Source organism: Taurulus bubalis (genome assembly GCF_910589615.1).
Source record: "Taurulus bubalis genome assembly, chromosome: 5".
Lineage (NCBI taxonomy): Eukaryota > Metazoa > Chordata > Actinopteri > Perciformes > Cottidae > Taurulus > Taurulus bubalis.
This window is the reverse complement of record NC_136593.1, coordinates 27,190,319-27,214,350: the sequence shown is the minus strand read 5'-3', so window position 1 is coordinate 27,214,350 and position 24,032 is coordinate 27,190,319. Positions and strand designations below refer to the sequence as shown.

At 40.3% G+C, this 24,032-nt stretch overlaps 2 protein-coding genes across 2 annotated transcripts; one reads left to right on the top strand and one right to left on the bottom strand.

Moving 5' to 3' along the window:
* Nucleotides 1-241: 241 nt before the first annotated feature.
* Nucleotides 242-5,957, bottom strand: LOC306737306 (natural resistance-associated macrophage protein 2-like; the record flags this gene model as incomplete). Its single annotated transcript, XM_079219025.1, has 13 exons — nt 5,871-5,957; nt 4,449-4,568; nt 4,102-4,208; nt 3,928-3,998; nt 3,769-3,836; nt 3,529-3,684; nt 3,014-3,172; nt 2,789-2,875; nt 1,464-1,583; nt 1,226-1,375; nt 1,017-1,090; nt 552-705; nt 242-349 (listed from the first exon to the last, which is right to left on the bottom strand). Exons 1-13 carry the CDS (start codon nt 5,940-5,942, stop codon nt 242-244), a joined length of 1,446 nt encoding a protein of 481 aa, XP_079075151.1. The 5' UTR covers nt 5,943-5,957.
* Nucleotides 5,958-12,136: 6,179 nt separating this feature from the next.
* Nucleotides 12,137-23,332, top strand: LOC306736175 (serine/threonine-protein phosphatase 6 regulatory ankyrin repeat subunit C-like; the record flags this gene model as incomplete). The annotated part of the gene is made up of 27 exons (XM_079217780.1): nt 12,137-12,163; nt 12,916-12,999; nt 13,220-13,298; nt 13,483-13,553; nt 13,658-13,858; nt 14,195-14,282; nt 14,994-15,136; nt 15,558-15,770; nt 15,921-15,999; nt 16,968-17,082; nt 17,331-17,516; nt 17,967-18,038; nt 18,127-18,267; nt 18,388-18,441; nt 18,832-18,943; nt 19,046-19,117; nt 19,216-19,417; nt 19,622-19,709; nt 20,070-20,187; nt 20,276-20,495; nt 20,900-20,987; nt 21,081-21,164; nt 21,532-21,677; nt 21,870-21,952; nt 22,077-22,159; nt 22,936-23,027; nt 23,142-23,332. 27 exons carry the CDS (start codon nt 12,137-12,139, stop codon nt 23,330-23,332), a joined length of 3,132 nt encoding a protein of 1,043 aa, XP_079073906.1.
* Between the last annotated feature and the right edge of the window lie 700 nt (nt 23,333-24,032).

Genomic DNA, 24,032 nt, shown 5'->3' with positions numbered 1-24,032 from the left:
TTAGAAGTCTTTTCAAGTATCCATCAATGGCCTTGAATTGTCTGTGCTGGTGAACTATCCATTTGCTTTATTGGATAACTAGATAGCACCAAATTCGGATACCCAGCCCTACACGACATACACATCAGCAGAAAAAGGTGCGTCTATCATCCTGCATTATCTAAAAAAGCATTGGTTGTGCACAGGGCTCAGAGTCTCCAAGAGGAAGGAGGAATGCTGGTGGTTACCGTCCTGTTCGGCTCTAGGAGTCGTACTCAGACGGCTCCTCTATGAACACAGCAGGTGGATTGCTTACCCTGCTGCCAAAGTCCAGGCAGGAAACCCCCAAGGCAACCAAACAGTGCCACGTCTGTAACGACAGGGGAGGGGAAAGTCAAGACACAAGCAGGTTTGTGCACACTTTTTTCCCCAGGGGTAAGTTTACTACAAATACATCTTTTGTGCAGCATGAGCAGTACATCCAGAGGCATTCATTTAAACTCAGTAACCAGTACTATAGTTTGTCAAATATTGAATTGAAGTGAATGTAAAGTTGCAGTAATCTGACTCACCAGGTAGACCACAAAGCACAGATAGGCCACGGTGAGCAGCGCAGCCAAAACGTAGAACAGCACGCTGTTCAGCGCCGTCACGTAAACCACCACGAAGTACATGTTGATGGCACAAACCACCAGGATGATGACGCCGCCGGAAACCTTCCACACCCTAAAGGAACAAGCAGCTTATTTAGACCACTAGGAAATATTATCTTCTCAAATGTACACATGTCTCCTGGAAATACTTTCTTTGAATAGTAACACTACAGAGTAAGTCCTACTTTGCATAGCTTGCATTGGAATCAGTAAAAAAAACACAAAAAAAAACGTTATCACATCAAATACACCAGCTGGCTGTCAAACTGAAAGATCACGCCTTTCGCTTCAAGCTGAATTGACTTTGATCCTAAGACACATGCTGAAAATACAGTCAGGAATTATTAATAATAATACAAATAACATCGTCTACATTACACTTACAGTCCGTTTGCAAAGTCGTTCATTATGGATGGCAGACTGGTGAAGGTCAGAATTGGGATCAAAGCAAATGGAAGCTGTTGAACAGGAGAAGGCATGGTGGATATTTCTACAGTATTATGCACGACACACTAGGACAGAGAGGTCCACGTTAAAGATTCTCTTTACCGAAAGAATTGTGAGGGCTTTTTTTAAAAACAATTCCTCCTGACCTGCATGCTTTGAAGCACATTGAGGAAGTCGTTCATCCCCGTCAGATGTTGAACGTCCTGAAAGATGGCGACCAGCAGCGTGGGCGTGATGGCGATGGAGCGGGTCAGCAGCACACGGGCAAAACGGGACCACCGAAGGTTCAGGAAACCCTTTGCAAATCCAAACGTTAAAACATGAGCATACACAATCTTTTTTTTTAAACCCATTTCCTGCTGGACAACCAATAGGCACGCTCACCTCCATGACAAACTGCCCAGAGTAAGTGCCCGTCATGGTGGAACTCTGTCCGGCTGCCAGGATCCCGATGGCCCAGATGTAGAGGGCTGCCGGGCCAAAGAAACATCCCAGGACCACTCCCTGTACAGACACGCCACAGAGAGAGACATCACTCATACGTCCATCTATCAGCATTTAAATGAGACAGAGACTTGGTTCATTTACATTTTCTTTATTCATATTTTGTGGCATTGAGCCTCCATCACCCATGATCCACCCACACAGGTGTTTTCAATTCATCTGCCTGATTAAACCAATTCTCAGGACAGAGGGTGCTGACGTTTCCTTGACTCTCCTCTTAGTTTTACTTTATCTCGGTCAACCTTTTTGAGCATGTCGTAACAGAAAAGGCACCGGTGTAATGAATACTACTGCTCCCTTTAGGTGACCCTCCTCCAGTGCCCTGCTATTGTGTTCGGTTAACAGAGGCATGGCTTAACGAGATATAATCATTAATGTTATTAGCTGCAGCTCTTTGCTGTGACAAAAGTAACCTGTGTCCCAAATTCACACGATAAATTAATAGCATGCAATATGTAAACTACCGTACACTAATTGTCACAATATCGTGTTTCTGGTGCACATATTGCATAGTTTTTTGTTAGTATAAAATGGTTAAGCGTGTTGCTTTAATGTCCAAAAACAAGCAAAAAAAACACAAAAAAAACAAACTATACACAATTAGTATAATATGTATGTAGTATGGAATTGGGACACAGCTCAAACCTTTTCTGTGTCCCTATTATATAAACAGTAAAGAATGTGTACTGTGTACTAAAATGAATGTGCTGAGTCGCAATTCCGATACTTCCGTATGTACACTTCCATGTAGTACACTGTGTACTTACTGCGGGTACCCATACTTGTATAGCGCTTTTCTAGTCTTCCGACCACTCAAAGCACTTTAACACTACATGACATCATCCACCCACTGATGATAGGAGCACCATGCAAGGTGCCACATCAGATGATCAACCATTCACACACCGGGAGACATTTAGGGTTAAGTGTCTTGCTCAAGGACACATCGACGTGGGCTAGCGGAGCCGGGGATCGAACCGCCGATCCTCTGATTGAAGGACGACCCTGCTCACCACTGAGCCACAGTCGCTCGCTGATGCGCTGCATGTGTGATCGCGCTCATGCACCAAAAATACAAGTGTAGGTACGGAAGAGCTTAATTGAGACACAGCAATGGTGTTTCGACAAACAGGAAGTGATGTCATATTTCATTTAACGTCAATACAGCTGTGATTTATTGTTGTGGTGGCAATGACCAAACATACCCCTTTGTAGATGTCCACCTCCAGCGTGTCGTTGTTGAGAGGGAAGAGATCTGCGTGAGGGCTGCCGGTTGCATTGCACTGACTATTCTGCAACCAGCAACACAGACGCACGGTAAGTCACTACTCGAGGACACTTTGTGTTAACATCACTGATCAGAAAACTATTATTACACTGTTTCAGCATCAGCAGTAAAGAGAGAAAGATTCGTAATATTGTATACCAACCATTTCAATATTGGTTCTATTGTAGAAGGCCTGAGCAAAGACCGCTACGACAAAGACGTTGATGAGGAAGGAGACGAAGAGAGCAACGGTTGCCTCGATGAAGTAGTACTTGTTGGCTTCCTTTACTTCGTTCTTATTTTTGCGATCAATATCCCGAGACTGGTAGATAAGGAAATAGACAGAATAACACTCAACTTTCATCGAAACACCCAAAGTTTGCATTAAGAACGTTTTAAAATGGTATTCATACTGCTGAGCTTATGGTATAATGTGTGTGTTAAACGCGGACGAATATGCTACAACCTTTCTAAGTTCTGTAAGAAATATGCATAAGCTAAGTGATAAGAGGCAAATGTTCAGCAGACCAATGTAAACTCTAAAATAAAAAAAGGAAATTCTGATTTTCTAACAATTATGTTCCAAAAAACTCGTCCCTAACCTGCATGATTCAAACTGTCAAATGACTTCTAACTAAACAAATTCACGTTTCTCTGGACAGATCAAATATTGCTCACCTTGACCAGCGCTGAGTGCAGGTAGATGTTGTGTGGCATGATGACGGCTCCCACGATGCCCACCGCCTGCTCCAGCTGCACCGGCCCGCAGTCGGCACAGTAAGGTACAAACATCCCCTTCAGCAGCTCCCCTTGGTTGGGCTTGACCAGCACATACTACGGAGAAAACAGTCAAACGTGTCATGGTGCCAAATCTATCACTTCATATTCATTATATTGGAAATCATAAGGGACTATTACCTCGTAACCAAAGCTGAGAGCCATTACAGTGATGAGAAAGCCGAAGAAAGCTTCAAGTTTCCTCAGGCCTGCGAGGAGACACACATCAACACTGTATCGACACTGGGGTGCATAGTTTTCTTAAATATTTTGGTTTGACAAGAAAAAGACGCTGCATACCGTATTTGTCGAGAAAGAGAAACACGAATGTGTCTGTGATGGTGATCAGGACTCCTCCCCAGAGTGGAATCCTGAAGGAGACAGAGAGGAACTACAGTGACTCTTCTCCATTACAGAAATACACTCTCAAAATGTTTGCAGGCACTTTTCATGGACAAGCGGTGAGGAAGGTACCTGCCCACGGACAGAAGGTTGAGAGCGATGGCACAGCCAATGACCTCCTGCATGTCGGAGCCAATGATCGCCAGCTCTACCATCAGCCAAAGGAGCACCCGGGGAACCTGTATAAGAAAATAAAGATTGAAGATACTATCGGAGAGCAGCAGATTGTATCAGTGAGCAGAGTGTAATCATCGCTTTAGAAACTGAAACGTTACTGAATCCGATACATCCTGTATGTGGGAATATGAAATCACAAATGGGCCGCTCTTCTTGACAATCTTCATTTGCATATGCAGTCCCTTGCATAAGTAAGAAGAAAAGGGAAGTCCAGATGTGTGACGTGAATGGAGAATGCTCACAGGTGGATATTGCCGGTTGCAGACTTCAGCCAAGTGCATCCCAGTGACGACCCCGAGGCGTGCAGCTAACCTCTGCAGCAGCAGCCCGATAATGGTGGCGCCAAGGAGAATCCACAGGAGCTGAGACAGAAAGATGAACATTAGTCAAATGTGCTACTTCCTGTATGGGAGCTTTACTTCAGCAGACATCATTTAAATAGCTGCACTGCGTACATTATGGTCTCTGTTATGCTCAAATATGGAATAGAAAAAGCTAAAAGAGATACCAATAAAGATGATACTGTATAATGGTTAATGTTGTGTTCGTCATTGTAGTGTTTTTGTGTTTTCGGCAGACGTGTTCTGGTGTAAAATTATGAATGCAGAACTTTTCCTTTTAGTGAATATTTTAGGAGTGTGATATTTACATGCTACTTAAGTAGAAGATTGCAATATTTACATTGACAATTCTTCATTGCAAGTAAAAGTCCTGGATTCACATTGTTACTCCAGTAAAAGTACAGAAGTATTGGAAATGAAATTGAACAAAAGTATCAAACGTAAAAGTGCAGAATAATATATATATGTATATATATTATACAGAATAATATATACAGTCAGTGCTGTAATACCATGATAGTTTATGCATTATTATGTGTGTTGTTGCAGTTGTTCACTTCACTGTCGGGTAGATTCATCTTTAATATTCGACCATATTGTACGAAACACACAAAGTGTTTTTTTCTTAGTTTGTCACATTTGGACTTGCACATCTATGTAAAATAAGTTGTTTATGTGTACATTAAAATGCATGAAATATGATAATAATAAGGGATATTATTATGAGGGATTTGTAATTGTATGCATATGAAGGTCACTTTATTACTGTGTAATGATGTCCATGTGTACAATGCAATGCTTAAAATAGATTATTGTTTATCAGGTCACAGAGCCACTAGTATGCTGAGGGTCACATGGACTCTGTACTGCAGAGTGCAGAGGTCATTTCCACACAGACAGTGGTTGAGGGTTTAACAGAGGAGCATTTGGTCTTAAGGAACAAAGAGAACGGACCATCTGTGGTTCGTCCTGTGGTTTATGACACGAGATAAGGAACTGGTGGGGGATTCGAGTTGCATTTCAGCCAGCCGAGATGAAAAGTTTCTGTGGGATTGGAAGCTGTAGTCTCATCAGTTGTAGCATATAGAACTGAATAACAACTCCTTCTAGGTCAAATATTGCGATAGCAAACACAGGAGGGCAGAGTGAGGACTTCAGGTACCGGAAAACATGAATGTTATGAAGCCATCTTCAAAACATGCGCTAAGACCACCTCCCAGGATCTGAACATTATATTCTTCATCATCAAAAGCCGTAAATTGGCACAACAAACATGTTTTGTTTGTATGTCTAGTTAAACATGTCTATAGTTGTATATCTCACCTTAAAGCCAGCTTTAGCTCCAGACTGTAGGTCAGACTCGATGTTTCCTGGATCCAAGTAAGCAATGCTCATCAAAAACCCCGGTCCAGTAAACGCCCAGAGTTTACGAAAACTGAACACCTGAATAGAGAGACGGCATTATGAATTTAAACAATATGGAATACAATGAAATGTGTTTTGCTTCCCAAAATCTAAATCAACTGCAATGGGTAAATTCATTACACTTGTCGTTTAAAATGATAATCCCAGCTACATGTATATGATTACATATGAAGCAACATTTCAACTCCATTTTGAATGCTTATTTCCTAAGGAACAGTACCTGGCTGACATTGTCAGGAATGGCCACCTTATCCTCAAAGTATGTGGAAAAGGGTTCGTCCGGGTCCACTGGTGAGGACGGAGGAGAGATGGCGCTGTACTGGTTTGTCTGGACTCCATCCTCCTGAGGGGAGTCCTCTAACAAAACAGAGAAGAAAAACTAAAATGAGTTATGAAAGAAGAAGTTATGCATCGCTGGAACACCAATACGTCTCACAGCTACTCAGATGCCAAGCTCATTCTTGTAGTTCTGATCATAAATTCAGATTAGTTCTGATAACCTTTCACAGAACCGTTTATTGCTGAGATTGGGGGAAGTGCATTTGCCCCATCAAATCAAAAATAAAGAATAATGTCTAGACCTCTGCTGTGCTGCGAATAGACGAATACTTCTGCAACAACATTTGATGCTTTTCTACAAATCCTGAACCAAACACTCAAGCTGTACAACACCGTTAATATTTACTTCAAAACAAAGTGTAAGTGGGACCTGACGAAATAAGATTATTTTCATGTTTAACAGAGATACATAAGGAATATCAACAACTGTACCACTACAAAATAAACATGTATGCAAACATTTACAAAGAACAAAACATAGCTTTATTATTTTTTCTTTCTGGGAAATGTTTAAACCATCTCTACGACTCGTCTGTACAGGAGCTTCAAGCCATTTGTGGCAGTTTAATGAGAAGTAACCAATGTGAAACCTCACCGCTGTTCAGCTAAAAGCAATTAGCATTACTTTAAGACACGTGTGCACTCAGTGGAATTGGGTCCACTTTATACACAATGAAAAGGAAAAGGATTACATGCCAAAAGACCATCATATCTATATCATATTTAAATATAAATTATACCAGTAAGCAACGTGTACTACTCACTGAATTTAGATTTTTCATTCTTCCCTTCCGTCATTTCCAACCCACTGCTGGTCCCAAAGTCCACAGTTCCTTAACAAGGAGTCTGCTTTTATATGACGCAGCCTGAATCAACCCCTTTTTTTGTGACTAGATGTCACAACAATATTCTGGCATGACCTTTCTAAGAATAAGCCACGAAGAGAGAAGCAAAGAATGCACAGCTAGGCAGACACTTGCCAAACTGGTGCTCGGGGCATTATCAATAAAACACAACCCCAAGAACAAATAATATGCAATAAAATAGTTCTTCATCCTGGAACAATTCACACAAGCAGTAATAAAGTTCACAAACAAAGCAATGAAAATTATTAGCACTTTTTCCCAAATGATTACAGGGCATAAAGAAAATGAATCCTCATTTTTCGAAATATGTTGTCAGAGTATGAGTATTTTAAGTAAAATCATGGTGCTGTAGTTACGTGCATTTAGAGAAAATGTACGTTTTCATATAGTTTTTTTAACTGCTCTGTGGGACATTCTGTGCACACAGACCCAGAATGTCCACATGAGTGTTTCACGTTGGAGAACATGGCAGGTGTGTCTGTAACGTGATGATCATGTTTCTGTTATCTTAAGCGGTTACCTTCAAGGAGGTCTCCTTCTTGCTCGGCCTTCATCGGGGAAGGCTGAGGGATCCCTGGGAACTTGAGGGATGAATTTCAGCCTCCCTGGAATAAAACAACAGTTACATAATCTGAATTTAACATGAAAGTCATGCATGTTGAGGGTAAAACAGTAATTATCTGGGAAGTGGCGCTTTGCTTTCTAAAAGAAACCAGCATTGAGCTTGACTTTGACTCAGCAAGACCTTTCCCCCAAAAAAACATTAAAATTGCAAAGTCATAAAAATGACTAAGTAACATTAAGAGCATGTGAAAGGTCACTAAATGAACAACACACTTTAACACAAAACCATGAGTTGACAATTGGCGGCAAGTTTCACTTCTACTACATACATCCTTCCTCTCACTCTCAGCTTCACAATAACATTAGTACTTCTTTAATTTACCATACACAAGATGAAAGAGAGTCCAGCCAGATAACTGTATTTTCTCACACCGTGTTCTGTGAGGCAGAGAGCACAGCCCCTCAGAAAGCACATGACTGTGGATCATATGAGGCGAAGGCCGAGCTGAGGCTGCAGGCAGAGCAGCTTTCCCAACAGTCAATGTTTCCATCAGAGGGCCACTTCCTTCAGTGCACAACTCAACATGCACTCTGAATAATTGGCATCATCAAAGTTATGAAGGCTCCTTGGTACGTTGCTCAGTAGCAACAATCGATTTATAAAGATTAGAATTTGAGCAATATTAGTTATGAGTAAAATGTGATATGTTTCTTGTATCGCAACCACGAAACATCATGGTAGGGATCTTTTTTTCTACACGGCAGGAATATACCGATTAAAAAAAAAAGGCCTTTTCTATTCGGACGATGAAAAAAAAAGTTAATACATTGATCTGTATGACCCTACTAAACCAAAAAAGTATACACATCTCATGAAACTGTACAGTACATTTTAGACATGTCATGGGGACCTTATGAAATTGTCTTGGGGCCGGATATAGCCACCTGTTATATTACTTGTTGGCAGGACACGTCAGTTTTCTGCATCTCTTAAGACACTGGCTTATTTATCATGTGTTCTCGTGAGTTTTTAAATATTGCATTTTTGTGTCGACTTAAAAGTAGCTCATAAAGACGTGATGTGACAATAACAAACCAGCTATCTTCCTCAACTAGTACAAATTGTCCTACAGTTCAATACCGTTGAGATTTTTGCAGGCACACATGATGATGGAGGGCTGTTTTCTACAATCATTTTCCTCAAAGTTAATCAAGTCCAAACAAGAGTCCTTAATCTCCAAACAACCATGTGTCTCACACTAAATGACAGTGTTTCATTCCTGTTAAACACACTCCTCTAATAACAGTTTATACAGTCAGCCTTGACGCTCCAGTGCAGGGTTCAACATAAATAAGTATTTAGTCGTGAGGCAGGTTTACAAGAATACAAATGTGTCAGCAGAGGAACAATTATTTGGCTTTATTTAAATGTCCTCCACTATTGTGCTTATCTATGCTACATCTGATTTACTGGAATTATATTGGTTTTAGCATGACCCGAATTCCAGTCCTGGATTATGTATGCCTTTAATGTGTCAGCACTAATCTTGCTCAACTCCATGGACAGCCCTGTGCATGTGGTGAGAAGAGAGATTTAGACATAGTTTCCCAGCAGCGAAGAATTTGGTCAAACTGAATCTATACTATTGTCAACATGAATTAGTGACAGCACCAGCACCACAAAGTTCAGGCATTAAAACATATTGCATCAACTGCATGATTCATTTGAACTTTACCAAATGTTGTAAAGTTGGATTGGCCGTGGTTGAACGTGTAAATGAAAAAGTGGAAGTAGTAAGAAACAACTTCACTTGGTCATTCATTCATCCGACTTCCCCAAAAAGTCTGGGCCACATGGAACGCCAGAGGGGCCTAATCTGCACTGAACAGCTTTAATAATCACTAAATCTATGACAACTCCCAAACTGGTAAATTATCTCTAATACACACCTGGAAAGCACGGCCCTTTCAGGCTTTTATACCCCAACAACTCAACACCATAACACTACAGTAAAAATCAAAGAAACTGATTCTACATGTTAACTAAGAACCATACATGACAAAGTAGAAATGAATAATGACGCAGTCGATAATTATATTATTGTCTGCAACAACAAGAAATATTCTTACTATTTTCACATTTGGACTCAGCAGCTCCAAAAAATAAATACAAGACCCTCCGGGTCCAAACCAACACGTCTCTGTTCAACACAATAAACAGGGTTCATACACATGTTGGCCAATGGATTTCCATGACTTTAAACCAAATTTCCATTACAAACATTTAGTGAAATCTGGGTGTAAACATGAAAAAGTGAGTAACTGTAGTATTTAAACTAACAATGAGAATACAAAGCATACAGTAAACCTTAAATGACACAAATGAATGAGACAATAGTTTGATTAAAAGAATAAACATTTATATAGATGCCTGTATGTATGCCTGCTTATATTTTGAGCGTCTTTCTTTTAAAAGCATATTAATTATTTCAAACTCAGCGTAAATGAACGTCATGAACACATGAATATAACACATTTACATGACTTTTACTAAACTTGTGGGATTTTATTTTTTTCAAGGACTTTTTCAAAGCCCGGAAATAACTATTTTAAAACTCAATGACTTTTCCAGGTTTTCCAAGACCGTGAGAATCCTGAATAAATATTCAGCTGCCATGGAGGTTTACAGAAAAGTCTTCTCTGGCGATTCAAAATCAACTTTCCTTTCCCGCTGACAAGTTGCATATTTATGATGACAGTTATTTTGTTCAAAAGAGATTTCACACACAGAGCGGCTGTGAATCCATCCTGTTCAGGCAGATTGAAGGTATGCCAGAGGTGGTCATACATACATGTGTAAAACACAATTATGCATGTAAACACTGTACAGTCTTTCAATATCCTATCCAGTAAATTACTGGAAAGAAAATATTATCCTAGAATTTAATGAACCTGTAATTTCAGTAACTGTCGTGTTTAATGGTGAATCTGAACCACTGTACATTTGACGATGATGAAATCATAATTTTGAATAGGTCCGAATGATCACTGACAACTTTATAGTCAGGATGATGCTCTGATTTCAAGCTTGGGAACGTGGATTTGTTTTACTGCTCATGATTACTGAAACTTACAGAATACATTCTGTTCAAGGCTGAATTTTGCCATTAAGTGCAACACACCGGTGTATTATAAGAATGCAGTCTGACCGTAGTGCAGTTCATAATGTTGAAATAGTGTCAATACATTGAACACATTTGGTAACGCGAGTCAGGAGATAACCAGAACGGGTACAGTTTGACCTCTCGTCCTGATAGCTCACGACCTGCTGATGTGGCTGCAGTTGAACCAAGTCGCTTAAAAATAAACTAAGCCTGCTAATCAACCGTGTCGACATGTGAAGCAGAGCAGCCTCCATCACCTGCACACACTCCCAAACAACCCGGTGACATAAACCCGCTGCACCAACACCGACACCCACGAGCTACTGTTACTACAATAGTGCGGTCGAGCTAACACGTCCCCATGACATGTTAGCTGTTTGGTTGGATCAGCTGCCGTTGCCCTTATCAACGTATGAAAACGTTCTTCTTACCTGTGTGTACTTTATGTGGGGTTGTCTTTGGATGATGAGATGTGGTTTTAAATTGACACCATGTGCGTCAACTTGAAGGTAGCTAAATAGCACATTGTCAAGCTAAATCCTGGCAAAGTCGTATCTTTCCATGTCATCTGTAAGTTAAAGAAAAGTCAATGCGCATGTGCGGTAATAATAAGTGTTCTGATTGGTCAGTGAGTTTATCATGTGCGAGCCTTCGCCCTGGGTTTAGCTTGCCAGGCGGTGCTATCGGTCTTTTTCTCAAATCAGTGAACAATACAAACTGTAGCAAGCGTTAATATTTCAAATTAAACAGTGTACGAGTACTTAGATAGGGGCACTTTCACATTTTGTATTATTCTATTATATATTGTATGTATTGTGTATAAATTAATACAAGGCTTGTATAAGTATGAGGATTAAATGCTGCCAGGTTCACAGTAAAGTAATATCTAGATTGTTTTAATAAACAGGTGACTCAAAAAACATCGTAAAACCATACTAATATTCAGAAAAGAACATGACTACAAGGACAAATATTTGGCAACGTAAAATCCAACAGGGACGAGCTCCTCCTGGTGGCACTGGCACCACATTGCAGGTGCTGCTCTAAAATGCGTCCAAATCCCGTTTCTCTCTTCTCGCGATATTCTGTTAACTGTGGTGTCCGGTAACTACACATCACATATCAGGAGCTAACTCGGCTCAAGCTAGGCTAACTAGCTGCTGCAGAGTGACATGTAGTCAATTTTACAGTCAGTTTCAATGAATGAGGGAGCTTCCAGAGTGATTGGGACATGGAGTTAAGAAAAATAAAGGACCAGGTAGTAAATACAACTTAACGTTTGAACTCACTGTACTTTTTAACACTGCAGACAACTGGCTAGTCATGTTTGCAACATGTCGAGCAAAGTTTGCTACAAAGCTAACGTCAGTTAATGTTACAAATAATTTGCCATGGAAAACTAAAAGTTTCAGTTATATGTTCGGTGTTTAAATGTTGTAGTTCACCAGAGTTAGACCCCATCATTGGGGCCATTGGGCTCCCTGATACATGAAGTCCAAACTGTTCCAAACTTTGTGATCTTTGCATGGAACAACATTCCTCTCCTGTAACTATACGTTTGCATCACGTTATATGTGAAAGACAAATCTTGTCTAGTCATTGCAACATTTTCTAAATATTCATACAAAGTGCAGGAGCTTTGCAGGATTCAAACAAATAACGTTACGTTCAAGTTTTCCTGTTCTTTAGTCAAATAAATGCCAATGCAATAAACATGCTCGCAGTTGAACGTGGTGTCCTTATCTTTACTGAAGCAGATTGTATCATTAGAATCTAAGTATATTCCTCAAGACAACATGAGCATTGACATTTCACTGGGATCATAAATGTATTTATGATCCCAGTGGGTTTCAACAAGTTTGCTGATGATGATGTTCAGTTGAATCTGTTTAGTCGCTGCGTCTATGGGTTGTGTTGCTGTATGCAAGGCTATTAGCAGAGAAAACATAATGACCTACTTTTTTTTCATGCTGCCTTTTGTCTGTTTTGCATGTCTCATCTCTCTTTCAGTGTCCATTGGTCCAGGCTATATTCAGCCGAAACACAGAAGAAGTGACACTTTTGTTGAACCAAGATGAAGATGTCAATTCATTGGTAATTACATTACCTTTTTGGATTACTACTAGGTCATAATAATTAAAAAAGAATAAATGTTGAATAAAACAATTTCAATCAAACCTTTTAGGCAATAGTTGAAAAAAGATGACTTATGAACTGGGCAAACATTTAGAGTCACAATAGAATAAAACATAATGAATGTAATGCAATGATAAGCTGATATAATGGAGGAAAATATGTTTTTCTTTTCGCTCAGGACGAAGACCAAAGCACACCACTCCATGCTGCTGCTTATTTGGGCGATGTCCACTCTATGGACCTACTTATTACTTCAGGTAAAAAACAACAACATTTATCTCACTTTGGAATATGTCGGAGTAATTGGAAAATGTATCATCAGCAACATACACTTGAGTTTTTTGTTTGTTTTTCTATTAATCAGCCTCTCTAGTGATCTCTGTACTGAATGCCAGTTAAACACTCAAAAACAAATGACTCTGCTTTCGCTTTCTATTTCAGGTGCGGATGTCAACGCTAAGGACCAGAGTTTGCTGACTCCTTTACATCGAGCAGCTGCCTCTCGAAATGAAGTATGCTCACACCTCTAAACACAGAGGAAGATGGAGTTTTCTAAGGACTTAACCACCAGATTGTAATGTTTAACTTTGTCTTTCAATTTTGCGTTTTTCCTCAGAAAGCCGTTGAGCTGCTACTAATGCACAGCGCAAAAGTCGACACGCAGGACAAGTACTGGCATACACCTTTACACATGGCCGCTGCAAAGTGGGCCACAGGCTGCGCTAAAGCTCTGATACCACATGTGTGCAGCCTGGATGTGGCGGACCGGTTAGGAAGGACAGCGCTGCATCATGCAGCGCACAGCGGTCATGGAGAGGTAACCAGAGTCTTCCTCCTGATCTAAAGCACAAATCAAACCTATATGTTTGATGCTGAAAGGAGGATTTGCTTCAGGATAGTGAATGATGACTGGACGCTTTCTAGTTTTTTGGCAGTTGTGGCAGCATTATAGGGAAAAAGTATTTGTCTCATAATCTATGAACATAATATTCACGCCTCTTTTTTGCCAAATTATAACCAGAGTCTTGTTTTTGTAAGTATTCAAGGATGTTACGATACTGTTGTCAAGACAAAAGTACACAATCCATTGGACTGTATGTAGCGATAGAAGCGAGATGAGCTGATGGACACACTGGTTGATGCACTTCTGCAGATGGTGAACTTGCTCCTGAGCAAAGGTGCCAATGTGAGTGCTAAAGATGAGAAGGAAAGGCAGGCAATCCACTGGGCTGCATACCTTGGTGAGTAGTGTCGTTCTCCTGAGAAACACAAATATGTTATCAGTTTTTACCCCGAATGAAAACAGTTGGTTGCATGGATTTAAGGAAAATGTGTATTTCATTAAGTACACAATAAGAAACAAGCAAACAAGTCAGAAGTTGTTGCTAATTGTTTATTAACTCTATAACATACAATTCGATGCTTGTATGGGATATGAATATGAGGGATTTAACAAAAGACATATAATGCATGTGTATATTGTGGTTGTGAGCTGAACACAATAATGTAAGCATTGAATATCACACCACATGCAGAAATTCTTAATTTTTCAGAAAAGACTCAAGCAAAAGGTAATTTTTCTGAGGAACAAGAATCAAATATCAACCTGTGTTTACAGGAAACCTTTGTACTGTCTGCTCTAATTGACACCTTTGTCTGACTATAATTGACTTGACTTTAATTGGTTAAGCTGTGAGTTTGATTATATGGTTGAAACTTGAAAATTTATTTCTGTTAACAGTATTTGACTTGGCTTATCAGCACAACATCAGTCTATTTATGTTAGAATGGTCATTGACAAAACAAGTCTGTTTTAACGTGGTCAAAATCTGGTGAATAGTTGATCAAAATGGTCTTGTATGCTAACTGTGCTACAGTCTGCAAACAGGACATATTGCTGTGCTGTGTCTGCATGGCAGAGACTCGTAGTAAATGTTCAGCTCTTCTTTCAGGACATGTGGAAGTTGTGAAGCTGCTGGTGTCTCACAGTGCTGATGTGATGTGCAAAGACAAACGTGGTTACTCTCCGCTCCACGCTGCCTCCGTCAGTGGACAGTTAGACGTGGTCAAATATCTATTGAGACTGGTGGTGGAGGTAAAGAGTCACATCACTATAAGAACACTTAAATCCTCATAAATTATGACCGCTGTCATGTATTTTCTGTGCTGTCTGTTCTGCTGCAAAGGGTTTGTAGATTATTTGTATCGAATTGTCTTTGCTTTAAAGTCGCAATCAAGATGTCAGGGCTCAACAACATGGTAGCCTGCAGAGCTCCAGCCTTTCTTCTTGTCACTAATCATGCTGCAGCCTCATCCGGAATCTGCTTTTGGCTGATGTTACCTACATCTGGTCACATCATACATCTCTACACTCACAGCTGAAGCTAATATAAATTTTAAAAAAAATCTCCCTTTGAACACGCCACGTCTTTCCAACCAGATTAATTTCTTCCTTTTTCATCGACAAAATCTCTCGACTCTTAACTCATCAATAGTTTTTCTCCTTTGTCTCTCAGATTGATGAGCCTAACATTTTTGGGAACACAGCGCTCCACATGGCCTGTCACACGGGGCAGGACGCCGTGGCCACTGAGCTGGTGAACTGCGGCGCCAACATCAATCAGCCCAACCACCACGGCAGCATGCCGCTGCACCTGTCCTCCGCCTCCTCCAGCGGGGTGCTGTGCCTCGAGCTGCTCATCAACAATGGTGCTGACGTCAACGTGCAGGTAAAAGCTTTGAAAAGAACAATAAGAAGAAATCCTCATTTCCTTTTAACCAATAAAGTCATTGTTAGGATTAAATGAAAAATGTGCAGATTATCATAAATGATGTAACTCTTTTAACGAAACATGTTTACTTTTTCCTCTGTTTAACAGAATAAGGAAGGGAAGAGCCCTCTGCATATTGCTGCTATGTGCGGGCGCTTCACGGGCTCCCAGATTCTAATCCAAAATGGTAGCATCTTTACACTTTCCCCATTATAGTCTTGTAACACGTGATTGATTCTGTGAAATTGTGCCCTCCCAGTATATTCTCATTTAACCTCTTGAGCACGGCAAGGCAAAGCAGCGCCGCTGTGCCTATTTTCGGACAAAAATGTTTTTATTTTGTTTGAACGTTTCCTTAATTATCTCCAGAACCACATTGTTGTTTAACTTCATTTAAAGTTCTACAGTTCCATAACCCTTGTGAGAAGATACATATGGTGTAAAACATAATTAAAGCAACCGTTAAGTTTAAGTATTTACGTAAACTCCGCCGACTATACTGCTGCTCTGTCAGCTTGCCGCAGCGACCATAAGGTTTCACCAAATCCATGATAAATACCCTTTACCCTAACAAACACATCTCAGTAACCGTACGGGCTTGTGGGAGTCTAACAAAGCAATCAAAAGCCTGTGACTTACGTGTACCCCCCACATTTCTAGAAACATCTCACACAGCAAGAGGGAAGGCTTATGCAAATTTTAATACCCAGCAGCCTCTGGTGAGACAATGTATTGTCATAAAACAAGTAACCTTTCTATACGTTTTTTTGACTAAAACACCTTCCCAACATGTCAAAGCTTGGTTTTCCAAAAAGGTGTCCTATTAGTATGTGGGATGTTGGTAAGGGCCTGAACCATGGAGTTTGTAAAAGTCGGCGACTTTTTTGGGGGGAAATCTAGCTTTGACATGTTGGACATTAATAGTTATGATCAAAATATGTTAAAAAAGTGATTTCTTTTTGAAAATATACATTTTATTCACAAATAAATTCTGAAAAAAATGATATAAAATAATACAAGTAATATAACTCATTTGGGGTTCATACGACTACTTGAACAAAGTACAGAAGTAAAGAAAGAACCATATATGAGCCTCAGGTTTCAGAGCACGTCCTCAATTCACTCAATCACGTTTCCTTCTCCCTCTGCACACAGGAGGGGAGATCGACTGTGCCGACATGTTTGGAAACACTCCTCTTCATGTTGCTGCCAGATACGGTCAGGAGTTGCTGATCAGCACTCTGCTGACAAACGGTGCTGATAAGACCAGGTACGACTGGCCAAACCAGGCTTTTTGCAGTTGCGTTGCAAAAGAAAAGCATTTGTACGCATACATGCAGACTCGATTATTACACATGATCCTGTAATATTCTGCTTCCTCTGGACAAAAATACTATGATGCAAACTCACTGTCGATACTTCAACATCCAAACCAACAAATTCCAATTCATTATCCAGAACTTTGTTCCCATCTCACGCACGCACTAAAGTAAATGATCTTTGTAATGATCTCTGAAGACAGGGGATTCATGGGATGCTTCCACTGCATTTGGCGGCGCTTTACGGATTTCCCGACTGTTGTCGAAAGTTACTGTCCAATGGCCAGTTTTACATCATGCCGTCTCAGGTGGCGTCAGCTGGGGATGATATAAACGTTTTAGACGACCACGGAAGGACCTGTCTGCATGCAGCTGCCTCTGGAGGGTGAGCGCACACACACACACACACACACACATAACACACAGGACACACAGTTATGTTTACTGCAGCATTTTTACTTTAGTGACGCCTACATACATTTGAAAAGTTTGGACTTATCTATAAAAATCTTCATCTCCTTTCTCAAATGATCATAGTTAAAGATATTTTCTAAGTCTTCTCAATATTCTAGGAAGGTCTGCCTGTTGTGGAAATTATATTTCTCCATAATCTTTGCTGGATTTTGGTTAGGAAATAGATTGTATAGCTTAAGTCTAGTCTCGTTTTTTTCTGTATGTATGGTTCATTTCTGTCTATTAATATAAACAATACATTTAATTTGATATGAAAATTGCAGTAATAGGAGACACTATTTTCCCCAGCATTTTGAAAGCATTATATGTTAAAATGTCTTTTCTTGACACGCTGCTGACTTCTTATTTCCTCTCGCGACAGAAACGTTGACTGTCTGAACTTGCTGTTGAATAGTGCCGCTGCTGAACTGGATGCTAAAGATCAGTTGGGAAGGTAAGCCGTATGGAATACCTTGAACTAAGACGTTAACTCTGCTTGGTTGTCACCTCATGACACAGCTGTTCCCTGTTGCACCTTGCAGGTCTCCTTTGCACTATGCTGCAGCTAACGGGAACAGCCAATGCACGATCTCCCTGGTGAGAGCCGGCGCTGAGGTCAATGAGCTGGACCTGACGGGCTGCAGCCCTCTGCACTACGCTGCTGCTTCGCACACCTTTTGTGGGTGAGAGAGCGTTTACTGGCATTCAAATGTCATACTCGTTTTACTCTGCAAGGACAACATCTGTTTTTTTTGTTCATCTTGAGTTCCTTCAAGTTTTAAAAGCGTTTCTTTCCATTGAAGGGAAACGAACTCTGAGCCCGACCACTGTGATGAAAAGCAACAGGAAGCCTCTCTGTAAGACCTTTATTGTTGTATCATATCACACGTATTCTTAAATATAAAGTAGATACACATTTATCTTTACAATAGATGTGTTCTGTTCTGCAAAGCAGAGATGAGGTAAAAGTCACAATTTAAAATCTGTGTCAATCTATCAGATCAAAGAAAAAGAAAATCAGACCTATTTTTGGTTGGAGGTCTTTGGACACTTCTTGATTATTATTTTTTTTAATTTAAAACGCGTTCAAATTGATTTTGTTTTGGTATACTTGATATTTAACAACCAATACACAGAAGAGCCATGTTTAATTTAACGGAACCCTTCATGCATTTCCTAAAGACATTGAGAAGTGAATGTAGAATAAAACCCGGACAGAATTCTTCATGTCGTCTCTGTGTGTTCAGGTGTCTAGACTTCTTGCTTGACAACGGAGCAAACCCAACTCTGAAGAACAGTAAGGGTTACAGTGCTGTCCACTATGCAGCAGCGTATGGGAACAAGCAGCACCTGGAACTGGTCAGTGGTTTCCTTGATTTTTTTTTTGGTGAGATTTCTTATAAATCAATTGCAGGGGAGGACCAGTTTACGTTTTTTCCTCTCTCTCTCTCTCTCTTGCAGCTCCTGGAGATCTCGTTCAACTGTCTAGAAGAGGTTGAAAGTAATATTCCAGTCAGTCCTTTGCACTTAGCTGTAAGTAGCACATGATTGCAAATATTTCACTGAAAAAGCTCTGACTATTACATGATCACACGCCTTTGACTCTGTTATTATTCATTCTGCTGTTACAGGCGTATTATGGCCACTGTGAGGCGCTGCGTTTACTTTGTGAGACATTAGTGAGTCTGGATCTGCGGGACATTGAGGGCAGAACTGCCCTCCACCTGGCTACTCGGAGAGGTTTTGGCCAGTGTGTGGAGGTGCTGCTGAAGCATCAGGCCTCCTACACACTGAAGGAGCACAAGCACAAGAGGACGGCTCTCCATGCTGCAGGTGTGTGTGTTCAGGAATTTGTTCAAATATAAAGTTGTATGGTTTTAATATGGCGTTGATGATTTTCCACGAACACGTTTATGAGAATAAACCATAATGTTTTTTGTTTAAACATTACGTTATTACTTTATCATCTATGTAATTAATCTCTGAACTGACATTTCTTTCTTGACATTCTCCTGTTACTGTTTTCCCGCTGTACAGCTGCTGAGGGCCAAATGGACTGTCTGCTTTTATTGGTCAGCGGGGAACAAAGTGCCAACATCATCGACAGCCCAGATACACAGGGACAGTGAGTCACGTGTTATACTCTGACTTTGTAATTATTGGTTAATTAGGTAAACACCTGACATGCGCAGCATTTACACACATTACTGCTAATTTGAGAATAAAATAACATGTTGAATCCTGTATGAAATATTTTATATTATCTTTAACAAGTAGTATAAAACAATGACTTAAGGTGCTGCTGATAACAGACACAGAGGTGTGGGAGTCAGAGTGAACTTATAAATCACTGTCAGCGCAAATTCAAGTTCAAATAATGATAATTTTGAAAAGCTGCAGTCAAACCACCAAAACTCCAACCAATTTATATTTTTCTGACAAGATCGTAGAATTATCTTCACAGTTGTATTTTTGTTGAATGCAGGACGGCTCTCATGCTGGCGGCTCTGGGACGTCACACAGACTGTGTCCACATCCTGTTGGAGAAAGGAGCGAAGGCAGATGCTGCAGACAAGAAGGGCTTCACCGCGTTGCACAGAGCTGTAAGTACTTGCTGTACTTGTGTGCGTACATGTATCTCCCTTTCCAGAGTCCTGGATTTTCTTCTTAAATCATATCTTGTGTCCTCAGGCCATCCTGGGCAGTGCAGACTGTGTATCTGCTCTGTTGGAACATGGGGCCTCTCCTCTGTGTAGAGATTCTATGGGAAGGACCCCGCTGCACCTCGTAGCGTCCCGCGGACACATGGAGATACTTCAAACTTTGCTCAAGGCTGCTATGAAAGCTGACCCTCTAGACTCCATATTGGACTTCAGAGGCTACACACCAACCCACTGGGCTGCCCACCACGGTGAGGCGGCAGGGAAATAATTCATGTCGAATGTACTAACTCATTCTAACAAATGACTTGTTTGGTTCAGGAACGAATAAAGCAAACATGGACAGTTGACATACAGATAAAACTTAACGTTTAACAGTTTCTCAATGGTTTTTATCCATAGCATTATTTGAGCTTTTTAATATTACAAATATCCACCATTACTATATGAATAGTCTTCCCACTGATGGACTCCATTGCTTATGCAGGTCATATTACATTGAATCTTTTTTTTATAACCAGTTAAAAGTTCCTTGTAGTACCTTTACACACGTGCCTGTCTTGTTGAACACTTGCATGTTGAGATACTGTATTACCATCATTTTTACAAAGATCTTAATATTAAACATTTGTCCATTTCTGTCGTGTGTCTGCAGGGCGTGAAGGATGTTTACACATTTTACTTGAAAACAAACTTTGTAGCAACCAGGAGGGGAACCTCTTCACCGCGTTGCACTGTGCTCTGTGAGTACTGTGGTGCAAGTAAATACATACATGTGTTTATTATGTATTAAAAACAATGCATGTAATGCTTTGCGTGTCTTCTGTCCGACGCAGAGTTAATGGACATGATGTTGCTGCTGGACTTCTGGTGAAGACTGTGGGTCCAAAACTTGTTAACATTAGCGATGCCAAAGGAAGGTGGGTTCTGCTAAACTTATCGTATCAGATCCATTTCATGCAGCACTGCAGGTATGATTCAGTCTACGGATCTTGTACATGTAGAGCTTTTAGGTTTATTTTCAATTCAGATATGCATGTGCAAAAACACATGCAACTCAATCTCTTATTGCAGTCCATTTGATCCACAAAATTGTCTGTTTTTATGCAAATATTAGTCAAGAAAAGGTAATAATATGGTATGATAAACCTCAAGTATACTCTGTAAAATGTGTATAAACTTTGTGTAAACCTTTGTTATCTTGAAAGTGACAATAAAAGACCTTTCATAGCTTGCAGAAAGATGTCAATTGAGCTGCATTTCCCTGTTTATGTCATGTGAGTGCAGGACTGCGCTGCATGCAGCTGCTTATTCAGGAAACGTTGCTGGGCTCCAGCTGGTCCTGGCCCAGGGAGCAGAAGTCAATGCTGTGGATCATTGTGGATGCTCTGCTTTGATGGTTGCTGCCGACTATGGACAGACTACGGCTGTTGGTATGTGATGGAAATTCATGTGGTCAGTGTCTTTTTAAAATGTGTCACCGTTATGGACACCTGGAAAACCTTAAAACACATCAGGACCACTTTTAGCTCAAGAAGAGGACAAAACTACATGATGATGATTTCTGCTTTGATGTTGAAATCTTAAGTACTTGTTCATTGTGAATCTTATTTTCTGCATTTCAGAGTTCTTGCTCCACAAAGCGAAGCCTGACCTGACCCTGGTGGATGTCAATAATAATACTGCCCTTCACTTAGCCTGCAGCAAGGTCACATACACAATCACTACTGTACTGCATGCATGCATGCAGTGGCACCTATTACGTTTCCAGGAAGTTTGTTCTAAGTGATAACGTGCTTTAGCAATGTTGTACAATGTGTTTTACTCTGCAGGGTCATGAGATGTGTGCCCTGTTGATCCTCGGAGAGATCAGCGACTGCTCCCTCATAAATGCGACAAACGGCACTCTCCAAATGTGAGTTGTCTAAAAGGGCTTGCAATTAATTTAGAATACAAAATAATTAAAACTGTGAAATGTTGATAATACTTGGATTTGGGTTTTTTTAAATTAGGAAATCAACCACTATGGATTCTGAGGTTTAGTATTATGCAGTGTGCATTTAAATAATATATTTTAGTGGGATGTACTGTATGTGTTGCTATGTAGATTATACATCTTAAAAGTGCAGGCCATTAAAATATCAGTGTTTTCTATCAGAACTTTAACCTGGAAAAGATATAAGATAAAATAAGAGAATCCTTTATTAGTCCTGCAGTGGGGAAATTGCAGGATTACAGCAGCCTTACACACGGGACACATAGTACAAATCAAGTAATATAAATAATAAACAGTAATAAAAAACAGTAAAGAAGAAGAATACAGTAGCAATTTTAAATTAGATATACAGACAGAATAAAAAAGTATATAAAAGTACTTAAATGTATTTATATTGTACCAGATGAGTGCAATTAAAGTGGTCCAATGTAGATTTTGAAAATGAAAACTCGTAATGTAGAATGCATTTTTAAGGTATTTTGTTTTATTCCAAATGTATTATTGAAAGAAAATGCATTGTGATGAGGATGATGATGGTGAATGTTTTTCTAAAGGTATGACTGCATATCAATATTTGAAAAAGCCCCATGATATCAACGAGAAGAAAGTTTTCTATGTTTACAGTATTAACTTGAGTATCCAGTAACACTGCATAATATATATATTATTAAGAGTTATCTTTCTCTCTCATGCAGGCCCCTTCACATTGCAGCAAGGAAAGGCCTGGCAACTGTAGTGCAGGTGTTATTGAGCAGAGGGGCTGCAGTCATGGCTGTAGATGAGGAAGGTAAGCAGGAATAATTATATTTCTATGACACAATACCAAAGCGGCCTGTGTTTCCTGCTGAAAAGGATCCTGAGGGACACTGTAGGATACTTCTTCTCTGTTGGCCCTCTGCAGGCCACACTCCGGCTCTGGCCTGTGCCCCGAACAAGAACGTGGCAGACTGCCTGGCGCTAATCCTCTCCACCATGAAGCCTTTCCCACCCAGAGAGGCCGGCGCCGGTACGGCCTCCCACTTCAACCCCATTCTGAAGCAGTATGGCATTTCAGCCACCTGCGGGTCAAGCGGTAACCTGTGTCACGCCTAAGTCAAATGTGCCGCTCTCAAAGGTACTGTGGGCCTGCGAGTGTGAAATTTCATCCCAGTGCAGCCCAAAGTGTCCACACATAACCACGCATGCAAGTCTTCAGGAACACGTGTGGTCGTGCATAGCTTCTTCTCTTGCGTGTGGTGACATTTAAACGCGTGTCATGTGCAGCTGCATGCACACCATGTGCTCATGCTCCCGCAGCATCGATTGCTTATTTGAAACGTTACACACGACTAATATTAGCAGGCCTCTTAGATGGTCTTCTGTCATGAGTTGAGTTTAGCACACATATACTTATTTTAATGAAGTACTAACCATTGTGAAATAATGGAAGTTTGAACGCGAGAACACTACACAAGCCCCTCCCCTCGAACCCAGTCCGCTGTCAGTATTGGCTTCATTTCTCATTAACCGACAAAGCCTGAAATTATCAATGTTTGTCTTCAGCTGATGCAAGTGCAAGAATACTCGAATGATTGTGTGTTTGTTTTACATGTGTGTGTGTGTGTCTGCAGGAGCTATTTTGCATTATGGGCATTGCTTCTTAATATACTTGTTTTAAATATATCTAACAGGTGCTTTTAAACCTTTTATGCAATTAATAAGACTCTATTTTTATATCCTGTCCAGAGTGTAGCAGACAGTTCACTGATATAAATAACCTTATTATTCAAAATATGATTTAAAATGTGTTATA